At 38.1% G+C, this 24,130-nt stretch overlaps 1 protein-coding gene across 1 annotated transcript in view; it reads left to right on the forward strand.

The window, feature by feature from the left end:
- Positions 1-24,130, forward strand: part of EFCAB3 (EF-hand calcium binding domain 3) — a 152,902-nt gene that overhangs the window by 20,553 nt on the left and 108,219 nt on the right. The window contains exons 15-21 of the mRNA XM_023192335.1: positions 4,998-5,051; positions 5,709-5,813; positions 9,630-9,683; positions 10,144-10,248; positions 16,502-16,555; positions 22,919-23,023; positions 23,805-23,858. Of these exons, the coding sequence (XP_023048103.1) occupies positions 4,998-5,051; positions 5,709-5,813; positions 9,630-9,683; positions 10,144-10,248; positions 16,502-16,555; positions 22,919-23,023; positions 23,805-23,858 (531 nt within the window). The remainder of the gene's footprint in view (positions 1-4,997; positions 5,052-5,708; positions 5,814-9,629; positions 9,684-10,143; positions 10,249-16,501; positions 16,556-22,918; positions 23,024-23,804; positions 23,859-24,130) is intronic.

Below are 24,130 nucleotides of genomic sequence, written 5' to 3' on the forward strand. Positions count from 1 at the left end.
ATGTCCTTTCTGTTTGTTAGTTTTCCTTCTAACAGTCAGGACCCTCAGCTGCAGGTCTGTTGGAGTTTGCTGGAGGTCCACTCCAGACCCTATTTGCCTGGATATCAGCAGTGGAGGCTGCAGAAGAGTGAATATTGCTGAACAGCGAATGTTGCTGCCTGAAGCTTCAACTGAAAGCTTCGACTCAGAGGGGTACCCGGCCATGTGAGGTGTCCGTCTACCCCTACAGAGGGGAGTGCCTCCTGGTTAGGCTACTCGGGGGTCAGGGACCCACTTGAGGAGGCAGTCTGTCCGTTTCAGATCTCAAACGCCGTGTTGGGAGAACCACTACTCTCTTCAAAGCTGTCAGACAGGGACATTTAAATCTGCAGAGGTTTCTGCTGCCTTTTGTTTGGCTATGCCCTGTCCCCAGAGGTGGAGTCTACAGAGGCAGGCAGGCAGGCCTCCTTGAGCTGCAGTGGGCTCCACCCAGTTCCCAGAGTTTCTATACCAAAAAACACCAGAATAAGATCATGGCCAGTGTTGGGATCAAGTATATAAGTTAACAGAAAAAGAATATTTAAGGAGAAGGTAGAGAAAATTATGAAATAATTCAGAGAGAAGTAAAAAAAAGAGAGATAAAAGAAAGTAGTGGAAATTGTTTAAAGTGTACTATTGTAAAATGTACAAAACATTTCTAACAATCACATTTAATAAATTCATAGGTCTTAAGCTTTAGATTGCATAGAAATCACCCACTCCCTTGAGACTGTGATCAAGTAGGTCTAGGATGGAGCCTATGAATCTTCATTTTATATAAGCAATCCCACTATAGTTAATTTTGTTGAAATAGCTAGCCTTTACAATAAAAGAAAATATATATTGATACATTTATTTGGGATTATTACCTTTTTGCATGATCTTTAGCAACACAATCTCGTCAGAGCACTCTGTTTAACTCTTAGGATCTTGAGCATCCTAACATCTTTAGCATCTTGAGATAATGTAATAGTTTGATAACCATCCCAGAAGTGCTGATTTGCCAAAGCTTATCTAACATGGTCTGATGCTTGAAACCATAAGACTTTCTGCTTGCCAAAAACATGGTCTTCTCTTTCTTGCCCAACCTCTAATCCTTTTTTCATAAAACTGTGTAACACATGAGCCAGCCAAGAGTGTCTAAAGCTCCTGTTAAAATGGGGATATGACCCCACTCTAAATTTCTAGAGGAGAGATCAGCTGATGTCTTGAAATAAATATTACTAGAGTTTGCCTCTGTTCTATGAAGGCTGAGTTTCAAAAATACAACCAAAGAAACAAAGTACAGCAATAAACAAAAGGGATATAAAAACCAGCTAGAGAGTCATTTAAAATATTTGAAATAAGTAGGAGGAAATAAATGTCAATGTTTTAATGTAGTGCTCTATTGTTGGATCTGAAATAGTTCATAACCCAGTGGTTTCTTTGACATTAGTGATTGCTGTCACAGAAGCAGAGACTTCCTGTTGTTTACTGTTGTATCCCCAGTACTGAAATAGAGCCTGGCATGTAGTATGCACCCAACAAATATATTTTTTAGAATGTAATTATTTTATTAATATTTAAAAGCATTTTTATGTTTTGAACATATTTTTGAAATGATAACCTTTTACTTTAGTGAATAGTACTGGACAAGGCCAGATTAGATGTTTTTCTACAACCTTAAGTTAGTATTGGTAGCAGATCAATAAATTCAAATCCTTTGACTCCAATCACAAGGCTTTCTCTTAAGTACTTCACTGATTTTTGTAAAATATTCTTCATTTGAACTGTTATTAAAATTGATTTTAAATAAAATTTGTATGTGGCTAGATATTCCTTGTTGATTTCACTTTCACTGACATTTTTACTGTCATTTTACAGTACTTACAAAATATTACCTGTTGGGTTTCTCTTTTTTCCCCAACTTTCATTTTAGAATCGGGGGTACATGTACAGGCTTGTTCAACATAGGTATATTGTATGATACTGAGGTTTGGAGTATGAATGAATCTGTCCCCCAGGTGGTGATCATAATACCCAATAGGTAGGGTTTTTTAATCCTTACCCCATTTCCACTCTCCCCCATCTTATATTCCTCAGTGTCTATTATTACCATTTTTATGACCATGAGTACCCAAGGTTTACCCTTCCACTTATAAGTGAGAACATATGGTATTTGGTTTTCTGTTTCTGTATTAGTTTGCTTAGGATAATGCTTTCCAGCTGTATCTGTGTTGCTGCAAAGGATGTGATTTTGTTTTTACATGGCTGCATAGTATTCCATTGTGTATATGTACCATATTTTCTTTATCAAGTCCACTATTGATGGGCATCTAGGTTGATTCCATGTCTTTGCTGTTGTGAATAGTGCTGTGATGAACATACAACTGCATGTGTCTTTTCGGTAGAATGACTTATTTTCCTTTGGGTGTATACCCAGTAGTGGGATTGCTGGGTCAGATGGTAGTTCAGCTCTCAGTTCTCTGAGAAATCTCTAAACTGCTCTCCACAGTGGCTGAACTAACTTACATTCTCACCAGCAGTAGCAGCAGCATGTAAATGTTCCCTTTTCTCCCCAGCCTCACCACCATCTGTTATATTTTGTCTTTTTAAGAAAAGCCATTCTGGGCCTGGTGCGGTGGCTCATGTCTGTAATCCTAGCACTTTGGGAGGCTGAGGCGGGCAGATCATGAGGTCAGGAAATTGAGACCATCCTGGCTAACACGGTGAAACCCCGTCTCTACTAAAAATACAAAAAATTAGCCGGGCGTGGCAGCATGCACCTGTAGTCTCAGCTACTCGGGAGGCTAAAGCAGGAGAATGGTGTGAACCTGGGAGGCGGAGTTTGCAGTGAGCCCACATCACACCACTGCACTCCAGTCTTGGTGACAGAGTGAGACTCCATCTCAAAAAATAATAATAATAAGAAGAAGAAGACAAGAAAAGCCATTCTGACTGGTGTGAGATGGTATCTTATTGCGGTTTTGATTAGCAGTTCTCTAATGATTAGTGATGATGAGCATTTTTTTCATGTCTGTTGGCCACTTGTAGGTCTTCTTTTGAGAAGTGTCTGTTCATGTCCTTTGCCTACTTTTAAGAGGAGTAATAATTTTTTGCTCTTTAAGTTCCTTAATAGATTCTAGATATTGGACCTTTGTCAGATGTAAAGTTTGTGAATATTTTCTTCCATTCTGTAGGTTATCTGTTTACTCTCTTGATAGTTTCTCTTGCTGTGCTTCTGTGTGTTCTTTAGTTTAATTAGGTCCCATTTGTCAATTTTTGTTTTTGTCGCAATTGCTCTTAAGAACTTAGCCATAAATTCCCTGCCAATGCCAATATCAGAAAGGGTATTCTGCAAGTTTTCTTGTAAGATTTTTATAGTTTGAGGTCTTACATTTAAGTCTTTCATCCATCTTTTGAGTTAACTTTTGTATATGGTGATAGGTAGGGGGTCCTGTTTCATTCTTCTGCATATGGATAGCTAGTTATCCCAGCACCATTTTTTGAATAGGGAGTTTTTTTCCCATTGCTTATTTTTGTCAACTTTGTTGAAGATCAAATGGCTGCAGGTATGTAGCTTTATTTCTGGATTCTCTATTCTGTTCCATTGGTCTATCTGTTTTTGTACCAGTACCATGCAGTTTTACTTACTGTAGCCTTGTAGTATACTTTGAAGTCAGGTAATACAATGTCTCCAGCTTTGATTTTTCTTTGTTTTTGATTTTTTGTTTTATTTTGCTTAGGATTGCTTTGGCTCTTTTTTGGTTCCATGTGAATTTTAGAATTTTTTTCTAGACCATCAAATATTTGATGAATTTAACAATGAAAATAATTTTTTCTTTTTTTCCCCTTTCACACTAGTGAGGAAGTAACAAAAACAGGAAAAATTGACTGAATAGAATAAATGTGTTTATCGTATTTAGATTATTTTTCCTTTCTCAATTTACACTTATATGAAGTAAAAATAAACTAATTAGAACTAATGGAGTGACTTGTACCTGTAACCTCAGCACTTTGGGAGGCTAAGGCAGGAGGATCACCTGAGCCCAGGAGTTCGAGACCAGCCTGGGCAGCACAGGGAGACCCTATCTGTAAAAAAAAAAAAAAAAATTGTAAAAACTTTGCCAGGCGTGGTGGTACATGCCTGTAGTCCAAATCACTCAGGAGACTGAGATGGGAAGATCACTTGAACCCTGAAGGTTGAGGCTGCAGTGAGTCATGATCATGCCACTGTACTCCAGCCTGGACAAGAGAGTAAGACCTTGTTTCTAAAAAGGAAGTGTATATGCATATATATATATATATATATATATATATATATATATATATACACACATACACACAGACACACAGAGAAAGTATATATATGTGTGTATATATGTAGTTTTATATGTATAAAAGTATATGTATATATATTCTTTTATACATAAAAAGTATATATGTATACTTATATATATACACACACACATACACACACTTTTTTCTAAATATATATATATAATTAGAAAAAATTCTAGGCAACTGTCAGATCCTTAACACTTTACTTCACAGTTTAAGAATTTTATGTAATTGGGACCTATATTAGTATGCTTGAGCTTCCATAATAAAATACTATAGATTGGGTGGCTTAAGCAACAGAAATTTATTTTCCCACAGTTCTGGAGATGGGAATTCCAAGATCAAGGGGCTGGCCAATTTGGTTTCTGGGAGGGCTGCCTTTCTGGCTTATAAATGGCTGCCTTCTTGCTGTGTCCTTACATGATGGAGAGAGGGTGAAAGAGATCTCTTTCTTCCTCATTTTGTAAGGCCACCATCATATTGGATCAGAGACCAACCCTTACAACTTTTTTTAATCTTAATTACCTTCTAAAGACCCTATCTCCAAATACAGTCACGTTGGGGGTTAGGGCTTCATTATATGAATCATTCATTATATGGGGGACATAATTCAGTCAGTCTATAGCAGGACCATATCAAAATTGTATCTTGTCTTATAGATGAGAGAAGAGTTAAACTGGATTTACTTCTGAATGAAGTAGATGAAATTTTAGGTGAGTCAGAAGAAATGATGATAAGACAATAAAAATCATCTAAATGTTTAACAAAAGAAATTATTTTGAAAGTATTTTATGTTATCTTGTCCATATCATATTAATCCTGACATTGTATCTGTTTTTATTGGCAATTTATATACAACTAAAGAGACATGCTTTATAAACTAAATGTTATTAATTATTATAATCAGTTGTTATCTACATCTTACTTAAAAGGCCACGGTGTAATGCCTAAATAATATGTCCTATATTCTTTGGAGTTTTTCAATAATATAATTTCATTCTCTACTGTTTTGATAGCAAAATAGCAATGCAAATTAACATACAGGTAATATGACTACTAAGAATAAATTCATGATTCAGACACAAATGAAACAATAGAGCAAATATTACATGCTGGCAGAATTATTCATGCCACATCATTTTGTGAACTATCTGTGTGCTGTGTTTGTTTCTTGCTCCCAACATCGAAGAGCTTTATTCTACCAGAAAGATGTTTCATTTCTGAAATCTCCCTTCTAGTTCTGTGTAATTAGACAACACTGATGTTTCTGTTGCTTTTTATCCTGTATTTGTGGATAATGCTACACAGACATAATTGATTTTATAATTACTATTGAAATTTGATTTTTTTTTATTATTTTCTTTTTTAAGGGGAAGAAATTGACTATGAAGACCTGGAAAATATTCTGAAAAACATAGGGTTAAGACTCCAACTAAAGGAAAACTCGGTATTGATGAAAAGTTTGCCACTTGATGGTAAGCATTTAATTTACGATGAGGTATTTATTCATCCATTTACTAAAAGTCAATGTGCTGCCATTAGGTACTAGACATTATATCTGGCTCTGAGTCATAAAGAATAAAAAAGACAATGTCCAGGTCCTAAAAGAATTCAATGTATAGATAGACAGCACATGCCAAAAAAATTCCATGCACTTTAGTAAGTGCTATAATATTAATAAAAACATAACAAAGGCACAGAGGCATACCCAACCAAGGCATGTTTGAGGAACCATGTATAACTTCATGTTGAGATAGTACAGAGTACACAGTGATATTCACAATATGTGAAGAAATACTTCATTAATTTGACTCAATTTAATCAAAGAAGAAGACAAGTCCCAAGGCAGAGAGACCCAGGACTTTTTAATCATTTTCTTGAGCTGACACTCTCCTCTGGTCAATTTCACCTTTTTTTCCCCATAAGTTATGGGGTACAGGTGGTATTTGGTTACATGAGTAAGATCATTAGTGGTGATTTGTGAGATTTTGGTGCACCCATCACCCGGGGAAGTATACACTGCACGCTATTTGTAGTCTGCTATCTCTCATCCCCTTTCCACCCTTCCCCCCAAGTCCTAAATTGCGTTGTATCATTTTTATGGCTTTGTGTCCTCATAGCTTAGTTCCCACATATCAGTGAGAACATATGATGTTTGGTTTTCCATTCCTGAGGTACTTCGCTTAGAATAATAGTCTCCGATCTCATCCAGGTTGCTGCAAATGCCATTAATTCATTCCTTTTTATGGCTGAATAGTATTCCATCATATAAATATACCACAGTTTCTGTAACCACTTGTTGATTGATGGGCATTTGGATTGTTTCCACTTTTTTGCAATTGCGAGCTGTGCTGTCATAAACGTGTGTGCAGGTATCTTTTTCATATAATGACTTCTTTTCCTCTGGGTTGATACCCAGTAGTGGGACTGCTAGATCAAATAGTAGTTCTACTTTTAGTTCTTTAAGGAACCTCCACACCATTTTCCATAGTAGTTGTAATAGTTTACATTCCCACCAGCAGTGGAGAAGTGTTCCCTGTTTACCGCATCCATGCCAACATCTACTGTTTTGGATTTTTTTCTTATAGCCATTCTTGCAGGAGTAAAGTGGTATCGTATTGTGGTTTTGATTTGCATTTCCCTGATCATTAGTGATGTTGAGCTTTTTTCGTATGTTTGTTGGCCATATGTATATCTTCTTTTAAGAATTGTCTATTTGTGTCCTTAGCCCACTTTTTGATGTGACTGTTTTTCTTCTTCCTGATTTGAGTTCATTGTAGATTCTGAATATTAGCCCTTTATCAGATGCGTAGATTGTGAAGATTTTCCCCCACTCTGTGTGTTGTCTTAAAAGAGCAATTTTATTTTGCTCATGATTTTGTAGGTCAAGAACTAGGTTTTTCTGGATCCAGAGAAGTTATTTACATGATAGCTCACTCTCTTAAAAGGCAAATTGGTACTGACTGTTGTCTGGGAACTCAGCAGGACTTCAATCTGGGACCTCCAGTTCTTCTCTATGTGGGCTTCTCCATGGGATTGCTTCATCTTCCTCATAGCATGGTGGCTGGTTTTCAAAAGCAATTGTTCTAAGAGACAGGTAGTGGAAACTATCAGTTTCATAAGGCCTAGGCACAGAAACAGGTACAGAGTCACTTCTGTAGTTTTCTGTTGATTAAAGCAATTGCAGAAAATACACAAAATCAAAAGCGAAAGGACATAAATCCTCCACATCTCCATGGTTAGGTTGAAATGTTAAATGAAAAAACAAAAATTGTGTCATTCCTACTCAATTGTCAAGAATTTTTATATTTTAAGACTCTGTTTGGTTTACTGCATCAAACACAGTACCTTAAGTTGTCATTGTTAGAATTAAAGTTAAATTGAACAATGATTTTATATAGCTCAGTATTTGAGGGAAAGTGTAAAAGCTGTTTTTCTAAAATTGAGAGAGAATAAACTGGATAGAATCTTTAAAAAAAAAAAAAAAAAGGAAAGGGTGTTTTTTTTTTCCTCCCCCACTTTATGTTTTTGTTTGCTTTGTGGAAGATTAGTTGGCTGTAAGTGTTTGGGTTTATTTCTGAGTACTCTATTCTGTTCCATTGGTCTACATGCCTATTTTTATACTAGTACCATGCTGTTTTGGTGACTATGGACTTATAGTATAGTTTGAAATCAGGTAGTGTGGATGGCTCCAGATTTGTTATTTTTGCTTAGTCTTGCTTTGGCTATATGGGCTCTTTTTTGGTTCCATATGAATTTTAGGATGTTTTTTCTAATTCTGTGATGAATGATGGTGGTATTTTGATGGGAACTGCACTGAATTTGTATATTGCTTTTGGCAGTATGGTCATTTTCACAATATTGATTCTACCGATCTGTGAGCATGGGATGTGTTTCCATTTGTTTGTGTCATCTGTGATTTCTTTCAGCAGTGTTTTGTAATTTTTCTTGTAGAGATCTTTCACCTCCTTGGTTAGGTATATTCCTAAGTATTTTATTTATTTATTTATTTTACAGCTGTTGTGAAAGGGGTTGAGCTCTTGATTTGATTCTCCGCTTGGTTGCTGTTGGTGTATAGAAGAGCTACTAATTTGTGTACATTAATCTTGTATCCAGAAACTTTGCTGAATTCTTTTATCAGTTCTAGGAGCTTTCTAGAAGAGTCTTTAGGGTTTTCAAGATAAATGATCATATTATCAGCAAACAGTAACAGTCAATTTCACCTTTAACCACAGAGAAACGTAGAACTGAAAGAAGGCAATCCACCAACCATAAAAGTTACAGGAGGATAAAATACCAGAGGGCAGCTTCTCAGTCTTCTCTTGTTTACATTAGTCCTTCACTCCTGAAGGGTTTATGTGGTGCCCTGATGTTACCTTCCAGATACCTGACCATTGGTCTAGCCTTTTGTTGCTGCTTTCTATAATGAAGGAGTAGGCAATGATAATCTTAGATTCGTGGTACATAAAGGCAAAGGCAAAAATCTTTTAAAAAGAAAAGTTTCCCTAATTGGTGCTTTAACTGCCACTGCTAGCCCTCTACCCTAGGCTGTAAACACACACACACACACACACACACACACACACACACACACATACAGCTTTTCATTTCCCAAGAATTTTGTTACGGCTTTTCACTTGGTTCCTACAATCCAAATTTCTGCTCAAACTTCAGTTGCTCCAGGGTTGATTTGTGGAGAGAAAGCCAGAAATCCATGCTACTTCACCACCTATGTGGGATTAGATGAATTTCTGTAAATATGAAACCTGTCATGGCAGCAGACAACGTCTCACTGATTACCTTGAAGAAGAATTTATTGTCATGGGCTTGTCAATGAAAATACAAAGCAAAGCATCCATTTGATGTCATGTGAAAAATATATAGAAATGCTCAATGCTAACATTCAAAGAAATCTTGTCATAATCATCAGGTTTTTTGCTCAAGAATCGCTTGAGCTAAATCTAACTATATCTAACATTATACTTGGGAACACCAATATGCATGATCTTAAGCAGAGGAGTAGAAAAGGAGAAATCAGAAGAAAAAAAGAGAGACATAAGAAAGGCATGGCAAGGTACCACTAATTGTTTTGGTGTCAAAAAAGAAAAAGTAGGTAGATTTATTATCTTAAGAGCTCTCTCCTGTTGGTCTAATTCTTATTTCGGGTATAAACACAAACACGAAAAGATTTGAGTAAAATTATAAGAGTTGTTCTTCTGAAATTGCTGGTTTTTTAAATATTTTGTCAAGCCTCCCTATCGGTTGCTATACTGTGCTTTAATATCTTACAGCTGCTGGAAAGTTGTATAAGCATAAGTTGCTGGATAGTATAAGGTCTCTCAGAGGTAAGTGAGAAATCAGGTAAAACTGATTGCGTTTACTTTTTTAAAACCACATATATTTGGGGTGATGACAAGTTTGGCAATTAGCCTGTTTATTGTTTTTGTCTCATAATTTACTACTTTGGACATAGTGCCTTTGGGGAAGTGATTTTTTATTCTATCACTGCATTTAAAATCTGTTTTACAAATAGAATTATAAAGGCAGCTTCTTGCCACATTTCATCAGACTTGCCTAGTTCTTCAGTTTTTTCCTTATAAATGTCCCATGAAAGCTATAGTCAGATCCTCTAGACAAAAATGGAAGAGCATTCCCATTTTTGGGATTCACATGGCAATTATTTTCATATAAACAACTTTATTGTTTCTTTGATTGTTTACCCTCTATTAACTCATGGACATGCCTAGTATTTTTCACTTTATCATTATTGTTTGCATTTCTCATTCCTGTCCTCTTTTTTCTAAGGAGTGAAGCTTAGTGTTGATAAACTAGAACCTTTCATGGAACATATGGGCTTTGAGCTTGAGGAAGAGGAATACCAAGATCTGAAAAACAACCTGCCCATTGATGGTGAGCTGCTCTTTAAGCAAAACTTTGGATCATATATGAGAACTTCTGATAGTATATTTAGAGTTGTGCAGAAGCATTAAAAAATAAAAAGAACTGCCCTCCAGCCTGAGCAACAGAGTGAGACCCTGTCTCCAAAGTAAATAAATAAATGCATAAATAAATAGATACATAAAAAGGTAAGAGTCCAGTCCTCAAGAATTAATCAATTCATGCAGTAGACTTTATTGAGCATCTAATATATATATACTATTAGGAATACAAAAATGAAGATGACAGAATCTCTGACCTCTAGGAGTTCATAGTCTAGTAATACATCTTATATGCAAACAATACATCATAATGCAATGTGGTTGTGAATATATAAAAATATGTTCAGTGAGATCCTAAAGGAGGAAAGAGCTAAGTTTTCCAGGAAGGGAATCAGAGAAAGGCTTGTCAGAAGACGTGTGGAAATTCTCCCAGGTGAAGGCATTCCAGATAGGAAAATAATGCATACAAAAGCGTAAATGCATGCGAAGCCACAGAATTGTTAGGATTGCAGCAAGAATTTCCTTGCGGGTAGAATGTGACTTCATGTTACAACATGGCAGGAAAAAAAAGGCTGGAAAGGCAGATTGCCAAGACTGGAAAGCTATGTAGTTTAGCTTTCATCATCCTTTTGAGCCTTTCAGTAATCTGTGTCTTTCTAGAAATTTGTCCATTTCATCTAAGTTGCCTGATTTGTTGGCATGAAGGTGTTCATAGTATTTCTTTATATTCCTTTTTAATTTCTATGAAGTCAGTAATGATGTCCTCTCATGATTTTGATCTGTTTTTTGTTTGTTTGTTTGTTTGTTTGTTTGTTTGTTTGTTTTTTTGAGACGGAGTCTCGCTCTGTTGCCCAGGCTGGAGTGGATCTCGGCTCACTGCAAGCTCCGCCTCCTGGGTTTACGCCATTCTCCTGCCTCAGCCTCCCGAGTAGCTGGGACTACAGGTGCCTGCCACCTCGCCCGGCTAGTTTTTTTATATTTTTTAGTAGAGACGGGGTTTCACCATGTTAGCCAGGATGGTCTCAATCTCCTGACCTCATGATCCGCCCGTCTCGGCCTCCCAAAGTGCTGGGATTACAGGCTTGAGCCACCGTGCCCGGCCAATCTGTATCTTTTTTATTTAGTCAAACTAGCTAAAGATTTGCCAATTTTGTTGATCTTTTCAAAAAACCAACATCAATTTTTCCTATCAATTTTCTGTTTTCCATTTTATTGATTTCAGCTCTAATCCTCATTATTTTCTTCTCTCAGCTTACCTTAGGTTTAGTTTGCTCTTCTTATGGTGAAAATTTAGATTCTTAATTTAAAATCCTTCTTTCTTTCTTTCTTTCTTTCTTTCTTTCTTTCTTTCTTTCTTTCTTTCTTTCTTTCTTTTTCTTTCTTCTTATTCTTTTTCTCCTTCTCCTTCTCCTTTCTTCTTCTCCTTCTTCTTCTTCTTTTTTTTTTTTTTTTTTGACAGAGTTTTGCTCTTGTTGCCCAGGGTGGAGTGCAATGGCACAATCTTGGCTCACTGCAGCCTCCGCCTCCCAGGTACAAGCGATTCTCATGCCTCAGCCTCCTGAGTAGTTGGGACTACAGGCATGCACCACCATGCCTGGCTAATTTTTGTATTTTTAGTAGAGAAGGGGTTTCACCATGTTGGTCAGGCTGGTCTCGAACTCCTGACCTCAGGTGATCCACCCACCTCAGCCTCCCAAAGTGCTGGGATTACAGGTGTGAGGTACCATGCCCAACCCTTTCTTCATTTCTAATACAGGTGATTGCAGGTGTAAATTTTCCTCTAAGCACTGCTTTAGCTGCATTTTGAAATTTTTCATATTTGTGTTTTCATTTTCATTCAGTTTAAAATACTTTCTAATTTCCCAGGTAATTTCTTCTTGATCCATGGGTTATTTAGAAATGTGTTGTTTAATTTCTAAATGTTTATGGAGTTCCCAAATCTCCTTCTGCTGTTGACTTAGAATTAATTCCTTTGTGGTCAGAAAACGTACTTTCTTGATTTCAGTTCTTTTAAACTGAATGAGACTTGTTTTATGGCCTAGCATATGGTCTAGCCTGGTGAATGTTCCATGGTTGATAATATTCTTCAAGTCTTCTTTAACCTACTTATTTTCCTGTTTGGTTGTTCTATCCATTATTTAGAGTGGGGTACTGAAGTTTCCAAATATTACACTTGAATTGTCTATTTCTACCTTCAATTTTAGCCTTCATACTGTAAGTAGTGGCATATCTAGAGTATTTCTCTCTTGCAAAATCAGTGCTGATGGCAATGTAGACAGCATTACTGGAAGTAAAGACTGGAACTTGAGAGATACTTCCATGATCCAACAAGAGACAGTGAGAGCCTAGGCAAGGGAAATGAATTTAGTGATGGATAACAGAGTGATTTGCGAAAGATTTTAGAATTTAAATGTATTTATTAAAACTAATAAAAATTTAAAGTGAATAGAGCATGGTGACTGATTACATGTGAGGTATGAAAAAGTTGAAGAATTTTAGGAAGGGATATCCTAATGAGTAAGCCATCAGTCATAAGCCAATTCCGGAAGAGATTCAGGTTAAAATGTCAGGAGAGTAGTTTCAGTTTTGGACAGGTAGAGTTTGAGATACTTGTAAGACATTGACTTAGAAATATGAATTAAGAGATGGTTGGAAAGGAATACTCTAATAATTCATCTTATTTATCTTTGATGAGGAAGTTAGCAGTCCACAAATTTAGCAAAACTTCAGCAATGTGTCAGAGCACTGACGATATTATTAGTAGACCAAAAGGAAAAGCCAAAAAATAAATAAATGGAGAAAATGTCTGAGAGGGAAAGTCTGCAAGTAAACAAATAAAATAAGGAGGAAAATAGTAGTAAGAGAAAGACAGAAAAGAAGAATTTATCTACAGTAAATTCTGACCTACCAAAAATGACAAGTTTAAGATGGGGAATAGTAATAATTCCCCTTAACATCAATCACATCTACCGTACATTAGCATGGCCTCATAATAATGAGACCTACAAGTATCCAAAAAGAAAATTTTCCAAAATAATAACCCTCTAGGGAAAAATAGCAAAAACCTGGGATTCATCCCACTGGTTCCACTGATTATATGGCATTGTGGAATGAAGTTGGAATTGGAATTAGCCAGACAGGGATTTGAATCTCAGCTCTGACAACTCTTGGCTGTGCAAGATTGGTCAAATTAACCACTCTGAATCTTAGTTCCCTTCTGTCAAAAAGAAAATAATTATCTACCTTTCATAATTGTTGCAAATTCTTAATATAGGCCTTAGCACATAGTAAACATTTAAAATTAGCTTTATTAGTAGCAATAATAAAAATCAATATACATTCATCTCAACACAATGCCACCCATTTATGCCCTGCTCTGGTCAGAAGAAAGTGAATTTTCCATTGGATTTTTTTTTATTATTAGAAATACATTATTTCCCAGTATTTTTATCTACTTATAAAATGATGTAGACACTTTTTCTTATTCATTATCCAGGTATCTTGAAACTTTGCTGGAATGCCGTGATGATTTTGGTTGTAGAAATGTCAACCATCTCCCTGAGTACTACTTTTCAAGTCAATGAGCTCTTAGGAAACAGCATTAGAAATATTCTTATAAATAGCATTCAGGCTATTCATAAGTCTTCTGTGGGAATAATTAAAACACATTAGGATGAAAAATTAGCCAGGCATGGTGGTGTGTGCCTGCAGTCCCAGCTCCTCAGGAAGCTGAGGCAGGAGAATCACTTGAACCTCAAGAGGCAGAGGTTGTGGCGAGCTGAGATTGTGCCACTGACCTCCAGCCTGGGCGACAGAGCCAGATTCTGTCTCAAAAATAAATAAATAAAATAAAATACATGAGAATGGATAAGATGTCTTTCTCCAAGGCACTGACCATCTTGAAGACCCCTTTTTTTTTAGACGGAGTTTTACTTGTGTTGCCCAGGCTGGAGTGCAATGGCGTGATATTGGCTCACCGCAACCTCTGCCTCCCAGGTTCAAGTGATTCTCCTGCCTCAGCCTCCCAAGTAGCTGGGACTACCAGCGCCTGCCACCTCACCCAGCTAATTTTAGTATTTTTAGTAAAGACAGGGTTTCACCATGTTGACCAGGCTGGTCTCAAACTCCTGACCTCAGGTGATCCACCCGCCTAAACCTCTGAAAGTGCTGGGATTATAGGCGTGAGCCATCGCGCCTGGCCTATAAGGGTCTTTAAAGACCCACTTTAAAAGGCAATATATCCATATAACAATATTGTACCCCTTAAATTTATACAAGTTTTAAAAAGAAAAATACAAAATAAAGTTTAAAAACAAAATTTAAAAGATATTGTTAAAGTTCAGTTAGATTGATCTAAAAATTATTTTATTGATATTGAAGTGAGTAGTAGAAGAAGGACAGAAAGCCTAAGCTAAGTGTGGATTGAGTATAGAAGTAGGCATCGGTGTGGCCGGCTCACGCCTGTAATCCCAGCACTTTGGAAGAACGAGGCGGGCGGATCACGAGGTCATTAGGTCGAGACCATCCTGGCTAACACGGTGAAACCCTGTCTCTACTAAAAATACAAAAAATTAAGCCGGGTGTGGTGGCAGGCACCTGTAGTCCCAGCTACTGCAGAAGCTGAGGCAGGAGAATGGCGTGAACCCCGGAGGCGGAGCTTGCAGTGAGTCGAAATGGCGCCTGGGCACACTCCAGCCTCCCTAACAGAGTGATCAGTAAAAACAAGGAAAGGAAAGGAAAGGAAATGAAAGGAAAGGGAAAGGGAAAGGGGAAGGGAAAGGGGAAGGGAGGGGGATGGAAAGGAGAAGGGAAGGGAAGGGAAGGGAGGGGAAAAGGAAGGGAAAAGAGAAAGGGAGGCATTGGTGGCCGGGCACGGTGGCTCACGCCTGTAATCCCAGCACTTTGGGAGACCGAGGCAGGTGTATCACGAGGTCAGTAGATCGAGACCAGCCTGGCTAACACGGTGAATCCCTCTTTCTACTAAAAACACAAAAATTAGCCAGGCGCAATGGCAGGTGCCTGTAATCCCAGCTACTCGGGAGGCTGAGGCAGGAGAATCTCCTGAACCCAGGAGGTAGAGGTTGCAGTGAGCTAATATCTGCACTCTAGCCTGGGTAATAGAGCAAGACTCCATCTCAAAAAAAGAAAGAAAAAAAGAGAGAGAGAGAGAGAAAGAGAGAGATAAGGAAAGAAAGAAATAAATGCATTGTTTTTGGTTTATGGGAGGGATTTTTTGCAGATATATGGACTATTAATGCTCCAAGTCAAATCTTCCCTACTGGTGCAGTTTCCCTTTTAAAGTTGCTTGACAGTGTTATAATGAATAAATTAGAGTTATTCCAGATACTTCTTCAGTGTGTCAGCCCAGCATTCTACTACATGAAGTTAACTATCTTAATAAAATAAAAGTGATATTAGAAGTGTGAAGTAAGCATCCTTTTTATAATCAGAGCTTTTTCTTTCCACATTTTCCATTTGGAATTTTAAAAGGATAAAATTCTAGGCTGGGCGCGGTGCCTCATACATGTAATCCCAGCACTTTGGGAGGCCAAGGCAGGTGGATCACTTGAGGTCAGGAGTTGGAGACCAGCCTGGCCAACATGGTGAAACCCCATCTCTACCAAAAATATAAAAATAGCTGGGCATGATGGCATGTACCTGTAATCCCAGTTACTTGTGAGGCTGAGGCAAGAGAATCACTTGAACCCGGGAGGCGGAGGTTGCAGTGAGCCAAGATCACACCACTGCACTCCAGCCTGGGAGACAGAGTGAGACCCTGACACAAAATGAATAAATAAGTATCAAAATAAAAGGATGAAATTCTAGAATAAATCATATAAATTTGCTGAATTTTGTGTTTTCCTTCAATGTATGACTTTTTTTTTTTTTTTTTTTTTTTGAGACAGAGTCTCACTCTGCTCCCCCGGCTGGAGTGCAATGGCATGATCGTGGCTCACTGTAGCCTCCATCTCCTGGGTTCAAGCAATTCTCCTGCTCAGCCTCCTTTATATTTTATACAAATATAAAAATTTTTGTATTTTTAGTAGAGATGGGGTTTCACCATATTGGCCAGGCTGGTCTTGAACTCCTGACCTCAAATGATTCATCCACCTTGGCCTCTCATAGTGCTGGAATTACAGGTACACCTGGCCAATGTATGACTGTTACATATTTCTTCTATTCTATTATTGTCTTTATGCATACGCTTCTGTCTTGTCTTACAGATGAGGGGAGAGTTAATGTGAATGTGGTGATGGATGAAGGATATCTTTTTACAGGTAGGTTGGATTTTTATTAACTCATTATTGAGCGTCTATCACATCCGAACCTTCCAGGAGCTTGTGTAGTTGAGGCAGGAAAAATATATACAAGTAAATGGAATAAAATTTTATAGATTGCAAAGAACCTATGCAAGGTAAAGAAGGGGAAAGATGGTCACTTGCACCTGAGAAGAAATTGAGAAATAGTTTTGTAGAGTGGGCAGCATATTAGCTGATCCTTAAAAAAATGAAACAGTGTTTGTCAGGGAGACAGTGTTTCTAATAGAGGGAAAAAAGCATAATTGTTGTATTTTCAATAGAGATGGGCTTTCACCATGTTGGCCAGGCTCGTCTGGAACTCCTGACCTCGGGTGATCCACCCACCTCGGCCTCCCAAAGGGATGGGATTGCAGGCGTGGGCTACTGTGCCCAGCCAAGAAAAAAAGTCTAAATATACCTATAATAAGAAATTCAGTTACAGATATACCTCATGTTATTATGCCCTGCTTTATTGCATTTTACAGATACTGTGATTTTTACAAATTGAAGGTTTGCAGCAACCCTGCATTAAGCAAGCCTATCAATGTCATTTTTCCAATTGCATGTCCTCATTTCATGTCTCATATGTCATGTCTTGCAAACTTTTTTGTTATATCTATTATGGTAATCTGTGATCAATGATCTTTGATGTTACTACTGTAATTGTTATGTAGTACCATGAACAGCAACCATACAAGACAATTGACTCAACTGGTTAAAAAAAAAAAAAAAATGCATAAAAGGCACCAAGATGAGAAACGAAACAGTATGGAACTTTAAGGAACTAGAAATAATTTGGCATAAGCTGGATCGTAAAATGCTATCAGGAATTTGGCAAGAAATAAACTTGAAGAGCAAGGAAGGAGATGTGGTAGGCTCCCAAAAATACCCAAGTCCTAATCCTCAGAACCTGTGAATGTTAACTTATATGGGAAAAGTGACTTTGGAGATATGATTAGGAACCCTGAGATGGGGAGATTATCCTTATCCAAGTATACCTTAAATGTAATTACAACTGTCCTTAAGAGGGAGACTTGATGACAGAAAAAGTAGAAGGCAGTGTGACAATGGAAGCAAGATGCTACGATGAGAGCTTTGAGGATGGAAGAAGGGATATGAGCCGAAGAATATAAGTGACCTCTAGAAGTGGAAGGCAAGGGAACAGATTCTCTGCCAGATCCTCCTGAAGAAACCAGCCCTGCTGACACCTTGACTTTAGCCCAATAAAACTGATTTCAGACTTTCACTCTCCAGAACCATTCAGAGAAAAAAGTATTGTTTTAAACCTCCAAGTTTTTGGTAAATTGTTACAGCAACAACAGGAACTTACACAGGGGACAAATCATAGAGGTCTTTGACTACCAAATAAAGGAGTGTGAATTTTATTCTGTGGAGTATGGAGTCATTCCAGGATTTTAAGCTAGAGACTATGTGATGAGATGTGCAAATCAGAAAGATTTACCGGGTGCAATGGATCAGGTCTGTAATCCACCACTTTGGGAGGCCAAGGCAGGTGGATTGCCTGAGCTCAAGAATTTGAGACCAGCCTGGGTAACATGGTGAAACTCCATCTCTACAAAAAACTAAAATAAAAAAATAACCAGGTGTGGTGGCGCATACCTGCAGTCTCAGCTACTTGGGGGACTGAGGTGGGAGGATGGCTTGAGCCCAGGAGGTTGCGGCTGCAGTGAGCTACAGCTGTACCATGTAATCCAGCCTGGGTGACAAAGCAACACCCTGTCTCCAAAAAAAAAAAAAGAAAGAAAAGAAAGAAAGATTGCTTCAGCAGCAATATAGAGAATGGATGAATGGATGAATGTGTGTACAGGAAAGGAGTCAGGGAGAACAGTTAAGAAGCAAATTGTCACTGTCCAGGCAAAAGACAATAAAAGACAGAGGTAATCATTATCAATGAGACCTGAGAGGAAGGGACACATATAAGAGATATTACAGATATAGTATTACAGGATTTGATTCCTGATCAGTTACGGAGTTTTGAAGAAAGGAAACAGTAAAGGATGACTGCTTTGTTTCTGAGTTCGGTATTTGGGTGAGTGATAAAGACAGTCACCAAAATAAAGAAATTCAGTAAAAGATTTAGAAGTAGAGTTATCATTTTGGGTCATATTGAATTTTGAGACATCTAAAGAGAATTGAACCATAGGCAATTGAATATATGAGTAAGAATCTAGGCCGGGCGCAGTGGCTCACGCCTGTAATCCCAGAACTTTGGGAGGCCGAGGCGGGTAGATCACCTGAGGTCAGGAGTTCGAGACCAGCCTGGCCAACATAGTGAAACCCCGTCTCTACTAACAATACAAAAAAAAAAAAAAAATTAGTTGGGCGTAGTGGTGGGCGCCTGTAATCCCAGCTACTAGGGAGGCTGAGGTGGGAGAATCGCTTGAACCCATGAGGCAGAGGTTGCAGTGAGCCGAGATCGCACCATTGCACTCTAGCCTGGGCAACAAGAGCAAAACTCTGTCTCAAAAAATAATAATAATAATCTGAAGCCACCTCTTTTTCCAAGACAAGGAGACTTTAAGTCAGGAAGGACAAACATATAGAGAATCTAGGTAGATGTGGGAGTAAAATTCAAAGGAGTTTACCTAAAAGCTTCAATTTTCTTTGTAAAGTAGAAAACAGGATCATCTACTAGCAGGAAGGACACAATGGTGGGGTAGGGAATTTCAAGAAGAGTATTGATGATTTTACATAACTTTTTTTCTTGTTTTTGTTTTTAGTTTTGTATATGTAGGGGATACAGGGGCAGATTTCTTACATGTATATATTGCATCGTTGTGAAGTCTGGACTTTTAGTGTACCCATCACTCAAACAGTGAATATTGTACCCAATAGGTAATTTTTCAACCCTCACCTCTACACCCTCCCACCTTTCGTCGTCTTTAATGTCCATTATTCCACTGTATATGTCCATGTGTACAAATTGTTTAGCTCCCAGTTACAAGTGAGAGCGTGTGGTACTTAACCCTCTGTTTCAGAGTTATTTTGCTGAGGATAATGGCCTCCAGTTCCATCCATGTTGCTGCAAAAGACATCATATCATTGTTTTGGTGTCTGAGTAGTATTCTTTGGTATATACATACTCCATCCTCTCTATCCAGTCCTCCATTGATGGACAGTTAGATTGATTCCACATCTCTGCTATAGTGCTGCAATAAGCGTAAGAGTGCAGATATCTTTTTAATATAATGATTTCTTTCCCGTTGGGTATATACCCAGTAGTGGAACTGCTGGATCAAATGGCAGCTCCATGTTTTAGTTCCCTGAGAAATCTCCATACAGTTTTCCATAAAAGCTATACTAATTTGATTTTGTATAACTTTGATAGAAAATATGGACTAAAGTTAATAAGGAATACATGAGGGCATTGCTGAGAAGTGCCAAGAGGTAACCATAGTTAAATATCATTAAAACATAATGGCAACCTTTCATATGATTATATGATATTCTTCAGTTGGACCAAATTGGGAGATGCTAAGCATCATGTACCAGAAGAATGAAAGCATAGAGACTTAACCGTGTAGTCCAAGAAAATGATTAAGTGTTCTAGTGTGGGTGCAGAAAGAAGTGAGGTTGTGAACTTAGAGAAAAGTGAGAGAAGGGGAATGAAATTCTCTGTAAAGATATAACAGGTGTGGTATGAGAAAGTAAGTAAAATAAATGGAAGAATTACAAGGTATTGGCCAGAAGTCAGCACGTTAGAATTTAAGGTTTTAGAGGTAAAGCATTTCTAGGTGATGACAAAGTCCAGAATGTGTCATTGAGAGTTAACTGATGTAGAATTTAAGAGATAGTCATTGAGGATAAGAAGGTCAAGAAATTTAGAGGCCAGTCATTGAATGAGTTATCTGAATGAAGGTTGGAATTCCTTATAATGATGCCAGGAGTATTGGAGGAATAAGAAGACTATGGGTCATGGGACAAGCTCCTAAAGTGACCAAGAAGCCAGTGGGTGGCAATAAAAATAAGAGATAGTCCTTGAGGAATAGAAGGTCGAGAGATTTGGAGGCCAAGTCATTGAATGAGTTATCCATATAAAGGCTGGAATTCCTTACAATGATGCTAGGAGTTTTGGATGCAGGAGAAGACTATGGGTCATAGGACAAGCTCCTGAAGTGACCAAGAAGCCGGTGGGTAGAAATAAAAAGAAAGCCAAATTCCATAAATCTCAAAAGAGAAGAGGTTTGGATTTGGTTGGAAAGCAGCGGTTGCAACGTAGGAGAAGGCCAAGCTGTGAGACAATTAGGACATAGAAAAATGAGCAGTCTTGGCAACAGAACAAGACTCCATCTAGGAAGGAAGGAAGGGATGAAGGGAGGAAAGAAGGGAGGAAAGGAGGGAGGGAGGGAGGGAGAGAAGGAAGGAAGGAAGGAAGGAAGGAAGGAAGGAAGGAAGGAAGGAAGGAAGGAAGGAAGGAAGGAAGGAAGGAAGGAAGGGGAGAGAAAGAGAAAAATGTCTTATCTCAAAAATAAGAGCAAGTAATAGAAAATTATATAAGGAAGAGGCAAAGTTAAGTTAAAAAGGACAGTTAAAAGTCTGTAAAGAGACTAAAGATACAGAGAAATTCATATTAACTGAAATATTAATTTCAGAGTGCACTATGAGAAGGGTTGAAAAGAAGCTAGCAACAGAAAGAAAAATGTCAAGGTAATAAAACAATAGACTAGAGAGGGCAAAAAATTTGAAAGGGTTTTCATTCCAAAAAATGAGAGCAATATGGATAAAAGGTATGGTTAGACCATGCTCTTGAGGCAGAAGCTCCCATGTCTTGTCAAAACCCTGATCAAGTTAGCAGACTGGGAGCTTGCTCTTCTGTGTCTGAAGAGTCATTCTTTTGGCTGGTGACAGGGGGATATTAGAAGCCCCAGTGGTCCAAGTCTTCACAAGAGAGTTCCAAAGCATCTTGGGGAAAACAACCCTTGTGCACATTTCCTCCTAGTCACTTGTGCAGATGACTGGCTAACTTCTCAAGACATTCCCCTCTCAGTGGAAAAACTGCATTGTGGTGCCAGAGGACTAAAAGCAAGAATTTTCTTTTGCTGGAATTGGAAAGTATTGGGACATCTGATTTGTCTGCCTTAAGTGCATCGTTAGCTTTTGTTCCCTGCCAAGAGAGCTACTGTAAACATGATGAACATTCATAAAACCCACTGGACTTTCTTTAGGAAGTATGGCAAGTTCCAACCCCACAAAGTGACACAGTGCAAGAAGGGCAAGGATTCCCTGTATGCCCAGGGAAAGCAGTGTTATGACAGGAAGCAGAGTGGCTATGATGGGTAGACTAAGCCGATTTTCCAGAAAAGCCTAAAACCACAAAGAAGATTGTGCTGAGGCAAGAGTGTGTTGAGCCCAACTGCAGATCTCAGCGAATGCTGGCTATTAAAGAGAACTGAAAGGAGCTAAAACAAGAAAGGGCCAAGTGATTCAGTTCTGAGCTTCATCTTTGGTTTTATTAAGAAAACAATAAAACCTTGAGGTTATGTTCAAACAATAAATAAAGAAATTGCATCTTCAAGCAGAGAAAAGAGCCATGAAAAGAGCCAGAGAAAAGAGCCATGGTGAAGGAAAATTGTACACAGTCATCCTAAGAGCAGACTGGGAGATGGTTGCAGGGGCAAGGATAACTGGTGATTTCCACTCTCATAACCAGGAACTAAAACTAAGTTTGTTACCAATGAAATTTGTTAGCTTTGTGTCTTATTCATGCTTGTGATAGTTTGGTTTTCACCTGTCTGTTTCCCTCTAGCACTTTACATTAAAGTTCTAAGAATAAAAAATCTTTACATGCTAGTGTTCCTGAGGCACACAAAAAGAGGTGAGCTTGAGAGGTTGCATCTGACTTCCTAGCCACCCTTAAGGAAGGAAGCAAAAGAAATTCACTGTGCGTTACAGCTACCAAGAAGAGGAAAGCAGACTCACCAAATCCCTGAGGCATGACAGAGAGCCAGACCAGGTTAAGATAGAAGCCCCTAGAGAAAGGCCCTGTATGGTGCCAAAACATGCAATTAAGAAAATTTTGCACAATAGAGATTCCAATGTTTGCACAAAATTCTATTTTAAATGCAGTGTTTCCCTTTCTGATACATTCACTCACTCTACCTATTTACTGGTGGATGTTTTTATCTAATGGCTTACAGCCTAATTTTCACCATCATTGTTTTAGAAAACAGCTCTAAGATTGTGTCTGAGCAATAGCTGGCATTATTGCCAGATTTATTTCATTAATGTTTAATCAGCAAATGATGCTGCATGAACATTTTTCTTAATATAGAATCATCATTCTTCAAACTTTAAACCACTTTCACTTTTTACTTTTTAAAGGTGAGAAGGTTGATACTAGGAACCTGGAAAATTTTCTGGAAAATATGGGGATAAATCTCACAGAAGATAAAGGCATGCAACTGCTGAATAATCTTCCAATTGATGGTAAGCGTTAAAAATATCACACAAACAGGCGTGGCAGCAGATGCTTGTGGTCCCAGCTACTCAGGAGGCTGAGGCGGGAGGATTGCTGGGGCCCAGGAGGTCAAGGCTGCTTTGAGCAGTGATCACGCCACTGCATTCCAGCCTGAATGACAGGACAAGTCCCTGTCTCAAAAAGTTTAAATTTAAATTTTAAAAATCATAGTAAAGCCAGGTGCAGTGACTCACACCTGTAATCCCAGCACTTTGGGAGGCTGAGGTGAGAGGATCACTTGAGTTCAAGAGTTCAAGACCAACCTGGGAAACATAGTGAGACCCCATCTTTACAAAAAAAAAAAAAAAAAAAAAAGTTTAAAAAGTAGCCAGGCATGGCTGCACGTACCTGTAGCCCCAGCTACTTGGAAGGCTGATGTGGGAGAATCACCTGAGCCCAGGAGGTGGAGTCTATAGTGAGCTGAGATCCTGTCACTGCACTCCAGCCTGGGAGACAGAACAAAACCCTGTTTCAACAACAACAAACATAGGATTCTTTGAAGAAGGCAGAGCATATGAACTTTTGTGACTAATACTCCCTATGTAAGGAATGTTCCATGTCCCTCCAACAAAATGATTTCATCAAATTGAGAACTGTTTCCATTCCTGAGTTTTATTCTTGAAAAAGAAAAAGTATACATTTCTGGAATAAAATATTTTTAAATGTACATTCTGAAATTATGTATGTTTTGTGCTATTTTTTAAATATCTACATTGCTACCTGAGACTTGAATTTTTCTCTATCTTACAGCCAAAGGAAAGGTATATGTGAACAGATTGATGAAAGAATTGAGAGGTCTTGAAGGTGAGTGAGAAGTAAGATAAAAAGGCAGGTAAAACTGAGGTCCTCAAGCTTTACTGTTGTTTTCAAAAACCCTTCCTATTTCACAATTTTCAGATTATTAATCCTACTGTCCCAACTGTTTATTAATTCGTTGTTTATCCTTATATGCTTTAAGCACACTGCAATCACTAAAATGGTTTAACTACAGTAGACTCAAAAACAGTGGTTCCCAAATAAAGTTGTGTATCAGAATCACCAAGAAAAAAACACTGTTTTAGCATTCAGATCACTAG

This window comes from Piliocolobus tephrosceles, chromosome 16 (genome assembly GCF_002776525.5).
Source record: "Piliocolobus tephrosceles isolate RC106 chromosome 16, ASM277652v3, whole genome shotgun sequence".
Lineage (NCBI taxonomy): Eukaryota > Metazoa > Chordata > Mammalia > Primates > Cercopithecidae > Piliocolobus > Piliocolobus tephrosceles.